The sequence below is a fragment of the Electrophorus electricus genome, chromosome 20 (assembly GCF_013358815.1).
Source record: "Electrophorus electricus isolate fEleEle1 chromosome 20, fEleEle1.pri, whole genome shotgun sequence".
Classification (NCBI taxonomy): domain Eukaryota; kingdom Metazoa; phylum Chordata; class Actinopteri; order Gymnotiformes; family Gymnotidae; genus Electrophorus; species Electrophorus electricus.
In genome coordinates this window covers 632,009-647,463 of record NC_049554.1, presented here as the reverse complement: position 1 = coordinate 647,463, position 15,455 = coordinate 632,009, and the positions used below count along the sequence as shown (strand labels likewise).

Sequence of the window (15,455 nt, the reverse complement as noted above, 5' to 3'; positions counted from 1 at the left end):
CTCTCAGAAGCACAATATTATTTTCCCATGAAACCTAGCAGTTATGGAATATTTTGGGCGTGCACTTCAAGATCCAAAAAAATAAAATAAATAAATTATATATATATATATATATATATATATATATATATATATATATATATATATATATATATATATATATATATATATATATATATATATATAAAAATCAGGAATACACATTGGGGAGTGCTAGAGTTCCAGAGGGTTAGAGTTAGCGTTAGCCATACCTGTGATGTAGTATGACATGGCTTTTATACTACATTTTAGTTAGTGTTTTGTACCAAATGAACCAGCACACATATGATGATAAAAATGCCTGTTCTGTCCAGCCGCACTGATCACTCGGCATGCACGCTCTGCAGCCCCCTGCTGGTTACTCAGGGTATCGCCGCTGGTTCTCTTGCTCGGATTCAATCACCTTGCGTATTTGTTTTGTTTTGTTTTGTTTTTCTGGGTTGTGAAATAGTGCTGCTGACAAATACTGTGCAGGCAAATCCATTCCATCTGCGATAGCACGTATGGCTGATAGTTCGGGGACGATGTCTGTTCTCTCTCAGTGTCGATCCGTGTATGAGGCTTCAGGCCAGTGAAACAGTGCTGTCTGGTCTTTGGGCAGCAGTCAGAGTTCTGAGTGGATGTTGGACAGCCTCCTTACAGTCGTAGAACTCAAATGTTCCTTAGCCATTTCTCTCTCACATTCACACACATAAAGCACTTAGACCAAAACACACCCACCCATGAACACACACAGCACTCTCAGAGGGTACCAGCCATTTACAGTCAGTATCTTGTGGTTACCATAGCAACATCACCATGATTCAGTCCTTTAATGTGACCAGTCTTTTTATGTTCAAAGTCAATAATCATTATAATCAATTTACCATATAGCTTTGTGCATGTGTGACTAAGCGAAGTGCACACTGAGAACAGACAGGACTGAATATGTTTATGGTGTGTTTGTGCCATGCCTGGTTCCTTCAGTCACATCAACAGTAGATATCTGGCTCCAACGCAAACCAAATAACTCTGGGCCAGACTAAAGTGGAATCTGATTGTTCTTGGTGGCTTGTGTGGAATATAACTGCATCTTTGCATTGGATGATCAGAAAGATCTATTGTCTCCATGCCAGGACTCCCACCAGGACAAGCCCCAATTACAGGCATGCTCAAGCTCTTAGGTTCTACCCAAAATGGCTATGCTCACTACTACACTGAGGCCAGGTGAAGCAGAGCCTGCCATATTGAGTCCAAGTGAAGCAGCAGCTGCTGTAGTGTACTGGAGAAGCAGCCCCTGCTGTAGTGGCCCAGAATGGAACTGCCATAGTCAGTGCTGTCTATAAAAGTACACTCAAGTTTAGTGGTTAAAAGCTGGAAAAACTGGATCACCGAGCAGTGGAGAAACATGGCATGGCCAGATGAATCCAGACTTCTGTGGCACCATGCTGACAGGAGGGTCAGAATTTGACACAGGCAGCATGAATCAATGAACACTTCCTGTCAGGTGTCAACAGTTCAGTAATGGTGTTGGAAATGGGTTTTTTTGGCACACCCTGGGTCCTCTGATACCTGTGGATGGATGTTTAGACAGTAGGGTTTACCTACTTTCAGCAGGACAATGTACCACGCCACAAGGGCGGGATAGTCATGGATTGCTTCCAGGAACATGACAAGGAGTTTTCCTTGCTTCCCTGGCCTTCAGTTAAGTCCCCAGATCTTAATCATAGAGCATCTCTGGGATGAGGTGGTATGTGCTGTTCAGAGCATGTCAGTGCCACCATCTAACTGCAAGAATTTGTGCTGTGTGCATGGGCCCAGATTCCTGCAGAATTATTTCAACATGTAATGGAGTCTATGCCATGATGAACGGCTGTGAGTCTGAAGGCCAAAGGAGGTCCAACGTGCTACTAGATGGGTGTCTGTAATAGAGTGGCCATTCCGTATAAATGCCAATGGATACTATGAAGAAATATTAAATTGTACATCTAACTAGGAATTGCACATCTAACTAGGAATAAGCCTGACACCAATGCTCGGATTACATCATCACACAGTAGTAATGAGTTCATTAATTTCTTCAGTGAGAAAATTGAGCACATTAGAGATAACATTAAGAGTATTAACATGACATCAGGCAGCTACTTAGAGATCAGAACAACCACGCCAACAACTCTAAAATCCTTTAGACCGATCCAAGAGCCAGAATTTACATCTCTGATCTTGCGCTCAAAAACCTCCATTTGCTTACTAGCTTCACTGCCCACACACTTTCTAAAGCAAATCTTTATTAAATTTAATAACCTCCTCCTTGAACCTTGGTGACACTCCTAAATCATTCAAATTAGCAGTAATCAGACCACTGTCAGGAGTGGCTGCCCTCCTGGCGTCCCTGTTTCCATGGTTTCCTGGTCGTGTCTGTTTGCCTTTGTGTCCCTGCTCTGTTCCTTGGTTTCATTTTCACCGCCCCTCGTCTGCTCCCTTGTTCCGGTCCATGTTTTGGTTCTCCCTGTTCCTATGTTCACCTGAGACTGTTTAATGCCTAATTGTCCTGGGTATTTGTACCCTGTGTTTTGTCTTCTAGTTTGTTGCTTATTTTGGTAAGTCATGTTCCTTCTGTCACATTAGTATTACGCCTGCTATTATTGTCGTCTCATTTGCCTCGTTCATGTGTTACCTCGCCTCTGTTGATTTTGCCCTCTGTGATTGTTTCCCTCATTTAATAAACTGCCTCCCTGCGCATGCGTTCTGTCTCTCGTCTGTTCCTAAGGGAAATCGTTACAACCACTTATCAAAAAATGTAACCTCGACCCATGTCAGCTGTCAATCTACAGGCCAATCTCAAACCTTCCATTTATTTCCAATATCCTAGAAAAAAGCTGTAGCTCAGCAGCTAAGCTCATACTTGACTCAGAACCAGATACATGAAGTTTTTCAGTCATGGTTTCGGTCTCATCATAGTACAGAGACAGCACTAATTAAAGTAGTCAATGATCTGTTGTTGGCTTCTGAGCAGGGTTATGTCTCTTTACTTATATTGCTTGATCTGAGTGCAGCATTTGACACCAAAGATCACTAGATAGACTCTAAAATGTTGTTGGGATTGGGGGAATAGCCCTTTCCTGGTTTAAATCTTACCTTGCCGGTCTCTACCAGTTTAACATAAATGGAGACTTCTCAGCATACAACAAGGTTAGCTATGGTGTTCCACAAGGATCTGTTCTGGGCCCTTTGCTTTTTTCTTTATATGCTACCTCTGGGTTACATCATACGTAAACACTGCTACACTGATGACACTCAGCTGTATGTCTCCATATAAACCAGAGGTTTATATCTTAGCATTATTGAGGAATGCATAAGGGACGTCAGACACTGGATGTTGAGGAATTATCTATCACTTAATAGTGACAAAACAGCTTCTATTAGGTCCAGAGACAGCTAGGTCCTTGCTAGCTAATTACTCAGTGAACCCCAGTGGTAACACAATCACGCAATCTCTAACAGTTAAAGCTCTTGGATTTATTATGGATCCAAGTCTCTTGTCTGAAGTTCAAGTAAATAATATTTCTAGGACTGCCTTTCTCCACCACAGGAACATTTCAAAGATTAGGAACATGCTCTCCTCACATGATGCAGAACAGCTAGTCCACGCATTTATCAGTTCAAGATTGGACTATTGTAATGCTTTACTATCTGGCTGTACCATTAAATGCCTAAACAAGCTCCAGCTACTTCAAAATTCAGTAGCCAGAGTTCTTACTAGAACTAGAAAATTTGATCACATCACTAATATCTAAGTCCCTCCCAGCTTCCCTGTTCCATGGTTTCCATATCTTGTGTTTTCGTTCCATTCCATAGTTTCGTTTTCTCTGCCCCTCATTTGGTTTTCCACACCTGTTCCTCGATTCTAGCCTTGTTAAGTTAATGTATTTAAACCCTGTTTTGTTCCCTCTGTCTTTGCTGTTCATTGACTGTATGTTTGGATGTTTTTCAAAGCCTGTATCTGTATGCCTGGAAGTTTGTATTCTGTGTATCCTGGTCTGACTGTTTATCCTAACCCTCGTGTTTCCTAGCCTGTGTTATAACCTACTTCTCCTGTTTGCCTTCGTGTCCTTTGGTTTGTGTATCATGCATCTCTGTACTCTTCGTATCAGGAAACTGACCCTGGACTGCACTGATGACTCAGAATCTGGGTTTGGCCCTAATAAATCTCGCTCTTCTCTGCACCTGCATCCGCCTCCTTACTGCTCAGCGTTACAGAATGAACAGCTCTACAAGGACGCAGCGAGACTCTGGGAGGTGGCTGTTCTGCTGGGATGAAACTCCGGCTGTTTCCACATAAGCGCCACCAAACCAGAGACAGCAAATCCCCTGGGTACACAGGCATCTCATCGTTCCTGTGTATTTTGACGTCTATGAGATCCCAGGTAATCGCCGGGAGTCTACCCGCATTGACCCACGCTGCACGCTGTTTACCACGCTGTTGTAAAAGTGCTGTATAAATGCATTTTGAAATTAAAAATGGAAACCAACCCTGCTCCCCCCGAAAACTAAATCTTGTTGGGCACATAATAGCTGGGTATCAAAACAAGAGAGCTAACAGACATTTAGACACACATTCTGATTATTTATTGTTTAGAGGCATACATTTGTGACACACAAACAAAACAAGCCAGGGAATTTGCATGTGTGTTTGAGTGAACAAGTGTTTGATTCTAGGCATTTATGGATGTTCTATACCATATATATATACTGGTTTATACTTGAGTTTATGCTCAGAATTTGTATATGACATAAAACAGGGTGTGCATGTGTGTGCTATTTAAGTTTTCAGCCAATGCCCCCTGAGAGAACAGAGAGGTTGGTGGAAATCAGACACAGCTTGTGATTGGTTGGTATTAAGCAGAAGAGTATTAATAAGGGTGTTATTTTTAAAAGTGCTTTAAAATTCACCGAGAGGGGTGGGTGAGAAGAAGAGGTGCTGAGAGGAAGAAAAAAAAAACAAAAAACCGAGAGGCAGAGACTGAAATCATGAAAGAGAAAGAAAAGAGCTTGTGTTGTACGAGGAGAGCAGCCGTGGGTTGGAGGTGGATGTGGACGTGTAGAGCTCCTGATCATCCACCCTCAGGGCTGTGTGTGTGCGCATGTGCCTCGAACTGTGTATGAGCATGCTGTAGCTGTGCGTCAGGAGGAGAGGGAGACTCCAGCGCGCTCTCCAAGGGGTACAGCTGCATCAGCGGCCCCTCCTGGCCGGCCTCCTTACTGCAGGACTGGCAGCTGCAGTGTAAGATCTGCTCTACTAGCTTGTCTACCCGGGGAGAGTCAGTACTGCCCGGACACTCCAGAGTGACCTACAGACACACATATGCACATGCATATACACATAGTACTTGAAAGTGAGACAAAACATGCACGCTTACATTTCTATACATTTATACACACACACCATAATTATGTAGGTATGCAGCAAAAATGAGAGAACTCTTTGTCTTTCTCACATACCCATCCACACACACACACACACACACACACACAAAAATGCAAATACATAAATACACAAATACCCACAGGGTTTCAATCTGGAAACCAAGCCAGGCATCTTATTTATCTTTTAGTTTAGAATTTCTCAAATGCTAGCATAACTGGTGTTATCCAAGAGTTCCTACTGCCTGCTGTCCAAATCAAACAAATGCAGACAAACACACATGGATACTCACGCACACCCTCTACCATGACACACACTACAATCCATACACACATATCAAAATATAGCACTAAAAGTAATTAAACAATCCTATTCATCACACACACACACACACACACACACACACACACACACACACACACACACAGTGTTGTGTCTCTGTTCTGGTAGGTACATATGGTTGCTCTGTGTGCTTTCAATAGATCTCATTAAAATCCCTAAAGAGCTAATTGCATTGTAATTTCCTTTTCAAACATATGGCCACACTTACGGCCACACTTCAATCACCAGTCCACAACCACGCTTCAAACACCATTGCACAACCACGCTTCAAACACCATTCCATGGCCACATTTTAAACACAATTCACCAGCCATTTTGTAAACACACATTCCACAGCCACACTTCAAACCTCATTCCAGGGCTACTCTTCAAACACAGCTCCACAGCCAGATTTCAAACACCATTCCTCAACCAGATTTCAAACACCATTCCTCAGCCAGGCTTAAACATATTTCTTGCTAATAGGGCCATTCAGCCTTGGCCATAAAATGTTCTGGTAATCTGAGGCGTTGATGCTGTCATCCGGCCAGTTCATGCGTTTACTGGGGTTTGTGATGGTGATGTGAACAGAATCTAATGTCTCAGAGAGCCCAAACAATTGTGTTCAGCTTTGGTGCTCCCTTTTGATGACGCTACAGATAAACCTTCTGGAGCTACATGCTGATCACTGGCACATCTATTGTTTATGGACTGTTCATGTGTTGTTCATCTTTACAGGTCTAAGTACATCTTACTGTTTTATCTACATGTGACTGCAGAGATGATGCAACTGGACAGCAACTGCTCATCAATGCACACGAATCTGAGATGATGGCAGAAAATCCCAGTGTTGCCATTAGATGCTATTTATCTACCCACTCCATCACTGCAGATACAGCTTACCTACTGGAGAAGCTGCCCTCTATACTGAGCGCTCTATGGACTGCATGCTGCGTTAATGCAGGGACTGGCTGAAGCAGCCCAAGGAGGAGGAGCTCCCTCCTGAGTTTTGGTCTTCCCAGGATTTCTTCCTGAATTTCACACAGGGAGTTTTTACTTGCCATTGTCACCTTTGGATTGCTCATCAGGGAACTGGACCCAGACATTTGTAAAGCTGCTTTTTAACAATACATGTTGCAAAAAAGTGCTATATAAATAAATGTGACTTTCACATACTCAGTCCAATGTCAAGTTTAAATGAACAGATGCTTTAGACAACTAGTTAAGGCTGTTCCTAGGGGATTTCGATCTTAACTGGTTGTCTAATGCATCCGATCATTTACAAGAAATGTGTGGCTCACTGTTCACAGTTTAATTTTTTCTCAGTTGTACTGCTGTTTTATTTATTTACTTTTAATACTTTATATAATATTTGTACTTGTTTGTTTTACATTTTAGCTTGCTTTTAGTTGAAATCTTATTAATTGGTTTATCATGGTTTTATTCTATCTTGATTGTTCTCTTAACTCTTGTGATTTAGCTTGTTTGGTTTTATTGTTAATTTGTTTATATAGTTTTGTGCATTTTAGTTGAACCTAATTAACTTCCATTTAATTTGTTTTCAATTCCTTTCAGTTCAACCCCTTTAATGCTTGGATGCATTGAAAATGAGGGTCACCCTCAATGTATTTCTGAGTGAAAATAAAGGATGATTGATTGAAAAGGTAGTTAAGTACCATCAATAGCACAACAACTCCTCTTTAATTTGTTAATTTATCATCATTTATCTAATAATTAATGCACAAATTGACCTTGTATCACATACAAAACAGATGAACAAGCTGCAATTAATTCCCCCCATACACACACACACCCCACCCACACATTTTCTAAATTAGTCTACTGGAAAGTTTCCATCATCAAATTCTTAGCTTTTCTCAGTAACCTATAACCTGGCTCTAAGCGTATCACTTTATTTTGCCCCCTTGTGGAATAAGAGAGATGTCTTTTTCTATTTGTAATACAGGCTCTTTCAATTCACTTACTGCCTATCACAGTGCACAGGGCACCCAGCAGGAGAGGCAGGTCCATCCACACACACACACACACACACACACACACACACACACACACACACCTGTGCCTTATTTGTCATCTCTCTGTTTAAAGCACACAGGTACTCTCCTCCAGTGCTGCGTGTTGCTTGCCATCAACGTCTCAGAAGATCTCACTTCCGAGCAGCCTGCTCTGTCCTGTCACCTCACTCCAGCATGTTTGTTTTACCATTTTTGCTGATAACCATCTCAACGCTGTCCCTGTTCCACTGATCATGGGAACACAGAACCTCCTCACTCGCGTCTCACTCCCTATTTACTTTTGCCACACTGTCCATAAGGTCACTTTAATTTAAAACATTCTAGACTAATTTGACAGGCCAGATTACAACCATAACCATATGTAATGACCTATATTTAATAAGACTTTTCCAAGCCTAATCCTAAGGCCAATCATATCCTCAACCTCAGTAACCAAAAAGGAATGTTTTTGCTAAAAAAAAGTAAAAAGAAGCTGCTTTGGTAATACACATGAACACGCACACACACACGCGCACACACACACACACAAACATATAAATATATTCCAGTACACATTTACAGACATTGGTTGTGTGTTATAAGCAGTTATAAACACATTATAAGAAGATAATAACACTCACCACTTCCCACTGGGTCTGAGCTGGCATGCAGGAGTCACAGTGCACTAAGGACTCGGTGGACTGGGGGAAAGTGTTGGGCACACTGTAGCTAAAGCACTGCCCCAAACATGCCCTGTATAACACACACACACACACACACACACACACACACACACACACTGTAGCTAAAGCACTGTCCCAAACATGCCCTGTATAACACACACACACACACACACACACACACACACACACACACACACACACTGTAGCTAAAGCACTGCCCCAAACATGCCCTGTATAACACACACACACACACACACACACACACACACACTGTAGCTAAAGCACTGCCCCAAACATGCCCTGTATCTCACACACACACACACACACACACACACAATGTAGCTAAAGCACTGTCCCAAACATGCCCTGTATAACACACACACACACACACACACACACACAAACACACACTGTAGCTAAAGCACTGCCCCAAACATGCCCTGTATCACACACACACACACACACACACACACACACACACACACACACACACACACACTGTAGCTAAAGCACTGCCCCAAACATGCCCTGTATAACACACACACACACACACACACACACACACACACACACACACACACACACACACTGTAGCTAAAGCACTGCCCCAAACATGCCCTGTATCTCACACACACACACACTGTAGCTAAAGCACTGCCCCAAACATGCCCTGTATAACACACACACACACACACACACACACACACACACACACACACACACACACACACACACACACACACACACACACACACACACACACACACACACACACACAGTAGCTAAAGCACTGCCCCAAACATGCCCTGTATAACACACACACACACACACACACACACACACACACACTGTAGCTAAAGCACTGCCCCAAACATGCCCTGTATAACACACACACACACACACACACACACACACACACACACTGTAGCTAAAGCACTGCCCCAAACATGCCCTGTATAACACACACACAGACATACACACACACTGTAGCTAAAGCACTGCCCCAAACATGCCCTGTATAACACACACACACACACACACACACTGTAGCTAAAGCACTGTCCCAAACATGCCCTGTATAACACACACACACACACACACACACACACACACACACTGTAGCTAAAGCACTGCCCCAAACATGCCCTGTATAACACACACACACACACACAGCCTGTAGCTAAAGCACTGCCACAAACATGCCCTGTATAACATACACACACACACACACTGTAGCTAAAGCACTGTCCCAAACATGCCCTGTATAAGACACACACACAGACACACACACAGCCTGTAGCTAAAGCACTGCCACAAACATGCCCTGTATAACACACACACACACACACACACACTGTAGCTAAAGCACTGTCCCAAACATGCCCTGTATAACACACACACACACACAGACACACACACACTGTAGCTAAACCACTGCCCCAAACATGCCCTGCATAACACACACACACACACACACACACACACACACACTGTAGCTAAAGCACTGCCCCAAACATGCCCTGTATAACATACACACACACACACACACACATACACACACACACAGTAGCTAAAGCACTGTCCCAAACATGCCCTGCATAACACACACACACACACACACACACACACACACACACACACACACACACACACACACACACACACTCAGTAGCTAAAGCACTGTTTCAAATATGCTGTGCACAACACACATATACACACAGTGTGTGTGTGTGTGTGTGTGTGTGTGTGTGTGTGTGTGTGTGTTTGGGGTGCAGCTGACTTTTGGATTTTCATATCTCCTTGATATTGTCCTACTTGGAATCTTCTGTTATGTTTTAGGCACCCATGCTGGTCATTTTAGGATATAAGGTTTAGTGGTTCTCTGTAGATTACATCAGATGGGAAGTCAAAAATCCCAGAAGACCTAATGACTACTACATTATGTCTTCTGATATAATGGCCACTCAGTATGTATCCACTGGTGGTAGTAGTGCATTATTGCATACAGTAAAACATCTCTGATTTCACTCAGTAAACTGAGGGGGTTAAAGCAGTACTCACACATTTCCACAATCACCACAATTTATGTTTATAAAATAGTGATGTATAATGAATTATGGTGAGAACCAGTGAGGTACTGACTCTTGAAAAATATTATTAACAGTTGCTTTAAATCAGACCTCATTTTACACTGTACCTTTTCACTGTTACTGCCAGTTTAAGTGTCTCAAGTATCATTCAGCATTTTGTTAGGTTACTTTTCTCACCACTGTATAGCACACAGCCAAAATTTAATGATACACATATGCTATAATCTTTGTGTTTCCCAATAAAGATGTCTTATACAAACATAGCAAATATGAGAACCATTCTCCTTCAAGATCTAACTATTGTCTTGTGCATTTCTGTGGTGAGCACAGCCACATACTTTGTGCCCGTGTTTGTGTGTTTGTGTCTGTGTGTGTGGAGCACTGACCTGTTTTGGATGGAACGCGCCTGGCAGCCCGTGTGCCCGACTATCTGAGTGATGTTCTTGGCTTCACACCAGGCACTCTTGTCAGGGAAAAGTGCCAAGCGGTTGATGTGTGCCGGCGGAGCCGCTGAACACAGTGCGAGTAGCGCACAGCCAATCACAGCCCCGGGCCACATCGCTGCACCTAGAGGGGACAGGACACTAATGTGACATGGTTTAGCCATGTTGGCTACAATGCTGCAGGCCAGATTAGGCTAACTCACCAGGCATCTATCCCATTAGTCTATATTAATCTACATGGATTCTTCTGTTATGTTTGTGTTTGTGACAGGCTGCTTCTCCATGAGGTAATTCTATTCAAGATATTCCAATTATCTTGCACGATATGAAGTCATCAAACATATAATAATAATAATAATAATAATAATAATAATAATAATAATAATAATTATGATTATTATTATTATTGCTATTATTGCTATTATTATTAATATTATTAACAATAACAACAACAATAAGAAGAATCCATTGTTTTAGTATTTAAAATTATTATTCGAAGCTTTTGTAATGGTGTGTGATCGATACATCGATACTGCGGCACTGTTCTGCTAGAGCAGGGCAGCTGAGCTGCTTGGCTCCAGTGATGTGGCGCAGCTACGGAGCAGTAATCAGCTTCAGAGGGCTCAGATGGCCGAGATTGGCTCAGTACTGCCCAATGTAAAACACAAAGGGGGCTTGGGAGAGACGTGCAGGAGAGAGAGAGAGAGAGAGAGAGAGAGAGAGAGAGAGAGAGAGAGAGAGAGAGAGAGAGAGAGAGCGAGAGAGAGAGAATCAGTCTCCACCTGACTCCAATAAACCCGAATACCACACGTATCGATGCGTGTCAAAAACGTCCCCTAGGGGACCTTTATTTAACTGCAAAGACGCTGAGCATCCTCGGTTACGGCTACAAGCACAACGCCTTCGAACCGCCCAGGTTCTGGCTTTCAGAAATAACATTCCGCACTGATTCAATATTCCCGTCCAAATTCGACATCGCCTGTGGCGGCAAAGCCATGCGCCAGAAGCACAAGGACTACAGACAAGTTGGGAACACCTTGATTGTACTGAATGATCTGTTTAAACATTTGACAGTATAAATTAATGGTTTAATATTATTATTTTTTAAATAAGTAAACTTGAGCGCCTAACTCACCCCTAATAAATACGTGCGGAGTGAGCGGAGTCAGTTCCTCAAGATGACGCAAAGGTAGCCACTTAAGTTGCTGAAATATGGTTTAGACTCTCTCTCTCGCTCCTGTATTAGCCCCACATTACACAAACTCAGTTAACTTTGTTATACGGAGACATTTTTACAACTTAAATTTTGCAAGAATACAATACAACCACCACTGATCAAAACGGCTCGGTTTAACTCACCCTACTCTTGCGAAGTGCAGAACTGTCTAAGTATCTGTCACTCGTCCGTATTATCTTCTCGACACAAAGACAATAAAAATGTAACGTGGGGCACTTTGGAAAAGTTGACAAAAACTATCCACTTCGCCGACTGTTCAGAGGCGCCGAAAAGCCGACAGTCCACAGAATCGTCCGACCTTCCTGCGTTAAAGCGAGCGCCCCGTGTTCGTGGTCGCGCGTCTTCGCTGCCGCCCCGTAGGGGAGATGGCCGAGACTAGCTGATGATGATGATGATGATGATGATGATGATGATGATGATGGCCAAGCAGTGGATCGTCCGACGGTGGAAGCGACGACTCGCCCAGTAACGACCAAGAAAACGTCAAACAATGACATCAGCGAGGGAGAAAGGCGGCCAGTGTAAGAGCAGACAGCGCTGAGCAGTAACCCTATCTGTGTCTAGAGCCCTCCCCTCATCCCCGGTCCACCTCACCATGAAATACTATCAGAAGAGGGGTTTTGCTCCTCGAGCGTCCTCTGTCTTCAGGCGCTGTTCTCCTCTGTTGTCTTTTTTTGCCCTTTCCTTTGTAGGTGCGGCAGCGAAGTTCACCAGGAGCCCCACAGAGCCCCAGGCACAGAGTGAAAGGGAGCGAAATGTGTTTGGCATGTTTAAAACTCCCCTGCAATGTAAAGGCCATCGTCTGTCCCCGAGCCTTCTGGTCACTGCTGGACCCAGACTGGCTGGGGAGAGGATGAAGAGGATGAAGAGCAGCTACCACACTTTTTTGCGGGCGGATTTAAAACGATGAAACTTTTTCTCAATCTGGTCTTAGTTTGTCAAGTATAACAGCATTGTGGATTGGTTTGTTTAAACACAAACTACAAGCCACAAAACTATACTTGGGTACAAAAGACAGGCTCTGGAGGCTATTAAATTTCCAAATGTTTAGCAGTCAGAATGTTCATAAATCAAAACGGTGAATGAAGTAGTCACGCAGTGCTCCAGTGTAGGCCTACTTGTAATTAATGTAAGGAACGCGCGAAGACATCCTCACCCCATCTTTATGACCTTCATGGATTCATTAGAAACTGTCAGAGAACACACAGATCAGCCTGTCAGGAGTATTCTTCTACAACCTTTTCAACTCTCTTCAAGAGTTATTACAAAAGTTTTTATTAAGGTGGTTTATGGCTCGATAGTGCCATTTCAGCCAAAGATATCATGACAGGAGATATGTGCTAACATAATGCTTAAAGACACTGTGAAGGTGAGCTGTATGAGCAGTAGTTGGCAGCTTTTTAAATTAGAGTAAAATTAATGCTTAAGTACCATTTCCAGTAGGAAAGGGTGTATGTGTTTATCAGCGAGTGCAACTGTGTGTGGGTGTGTGTTATGTTTTAAGTGTCAGGGGGATTGAGAGTGTGTGCAAGGGAATCTGCCAGACAGGTACGAACAGGTACCCTCATGTCTGACAGATCTCCCGCCTCCTTTTCTCTCTCCACAGGTGTCCAGGCGCGATTCCTGCAGACCTCTAAATGTCTTGCTCGCTTCACTTGCTGAGAAATGCTTGTTACAGAGCAGAGGAAATTAGACCAACCCAAAGGTGTTAACGTTTACTCCGATTTCAGAGGAGCACCACGTGAGTGCAGGAGCCTGCTTGTGGGTGTGAGAGGACTGATGAATTGTGAGACTGAGAACAAAAGTGCACGATGTGTGTACGTGTGTGAGAAGGGGGGGGGGGGGGGTAGGACTCTCACCTGTTAGTAATAAGTTTTGAGCTCAGCCCATAACTGGCATTCTAGAACATTCCATACATTCTGCTGCACTAGGATGTAACACACACACACACACACACACACACACACAGAATGAATGCAGACATGTAAACATAATCATTCCCAACTTGTGAAGGCCATGATTGCTTCCAATGCTACACAAAGTACTCTAGTTCAGACTGCAGTGTGTGGGTTTATGGAGTCTGGAGAACAGCTGTGTGTGTGTGCATATTGTGTGTGTCTGCTCTGTATTAACTAGTTAGTACTTTACATGCATTAGCAGTGTTAGCTCTGACATGCATGACCCACATTACTGTAAATGGCACTCATTATTGCCTAATAATCCAGCCACCCTGCAATTACACACACCCCTCCCTTCATCTTAGATCTCGGTCTCGCCTCTCTCTTCTCGTCTATTTCTCTAATGTACATGTTCACTGATCTTATCCTGCAGATCATTCCAACAGAAATGTTTATTCTGCATTTTAGTTTCCCTCCTCTCCATTAGCTTTCCAAAATCTGTTCTTTTGTCTGTCTTTTTCCCTTTTTCTCGTCTCCCTCGGCTCTCTCATTCTGCCTGTCTGTCTCCCTCCCCACCCCTCTGCTCTGTCTGTCTGTCTGTCTGTCTCCCTTCCCACCCCTCTGCTCTGTCTGTCTGCCTGTCTCCCTCCCCACCCCTCTGCTCTGTCTGTCTGCCTGTCTCCCTCCCCACCCCTCTGCTCTGTCTGTCTGTCTGTCTCCCTCCCCACCCCTCTACTCTGTCTGTCTGTCTGCCTGCCTGTCTCCCTCCCCACCCCTCTACTCTGTCTGTCTGTCTGTCTGTCTCCCTCCCCACCCCTCTGCTCTGTGTCTGTCTGTCTGTCTCCCTCCCCACCCCTCTGCTCTGTCTGTCTGTCTCCCTCCCCACCCCTCTGCTCTGTCTGTCTGTCTGTCTCCCTCCCCACCCCTGCTCTGTCTGTCTGTCTGTCTCCCTCCCCACCCCTCTGCTCTGTCTGTCTGTCTCCCTCCCTCCCCACCCCTCTGCTCTGTCTGTCTGTCTGTCTGTCTCCCTCCCCATCCCTCTGCTCTGTCTGTCTGTCTGTCTCTGCCTTTGTTCCCTCAGGGGCTGCAGGTGCTGAACCATTCCTGAACAGCAGGAGTTTAACTCTCACACTCATTAATACATACACACACAAACTGCTTTCTCACTCTCTTATATGTGAATACATAACTCATAAATGTTACCCCCCCACACACACACACACTCACTCTCTCTCTCGCGCTCTCGCTCTCTCTTACTCATTTACAAACCCTACCCCCAACAGACCAAATAGAACTCCCTCTGATCAAAGAAAAGCACACATCTC

General features: G+C 43.8%; 1 protein-coding gene across 2 annotated transcripts; it reads right to left on the bottom strand.

Annotated features, from left to right (window-relative positions):
- Nucleotides 1-4,620: 4,620 nt before the first annotated feature.
- On the bottom strand, nucleotides 4,621-12,811 carry nbl1 (NBL1, DAN family BMP antagonist). Of its 2 annotated transcripts, XM_027018745.2 has the most exons (5): nucleotides 12,355-12,811; nucleotides 12,131-12,232; nucleotides 10,939-11,119; nucleotides 8,421-8,532; nucleotides 4,621-5,369 (listed from the first exon to the last, which is right to left on the bottom strand). In XM_027018745.2, exons 3-5 carry the CDS (start codon nucleotides 11,109-11,111, stop codon nucleotides 5,133-5,135), a joined length of 522 nt encoding a protein of 173 aa, XP_026874546.2. In that variant the 5' UTR covers nucleotides 11,112-11,119; nucleotides 12,131-12,232; nucleotides 12,355-12,811; the 3' UTR covers nucleotides 4,621-5,132. The 2 variants fall into 2 exon arrangements, with proteins under 2 accessions (XP_026874546.2, XP_026874545.2); XM_027018744.2 differs by lacking the exon at nucleotides 12,131-12,232 and having other exon boundaries at nucleotides 12,355-12,809.
- Nucleotides 12,812-15,455: the final 2,644 nt, after the last annotated feature.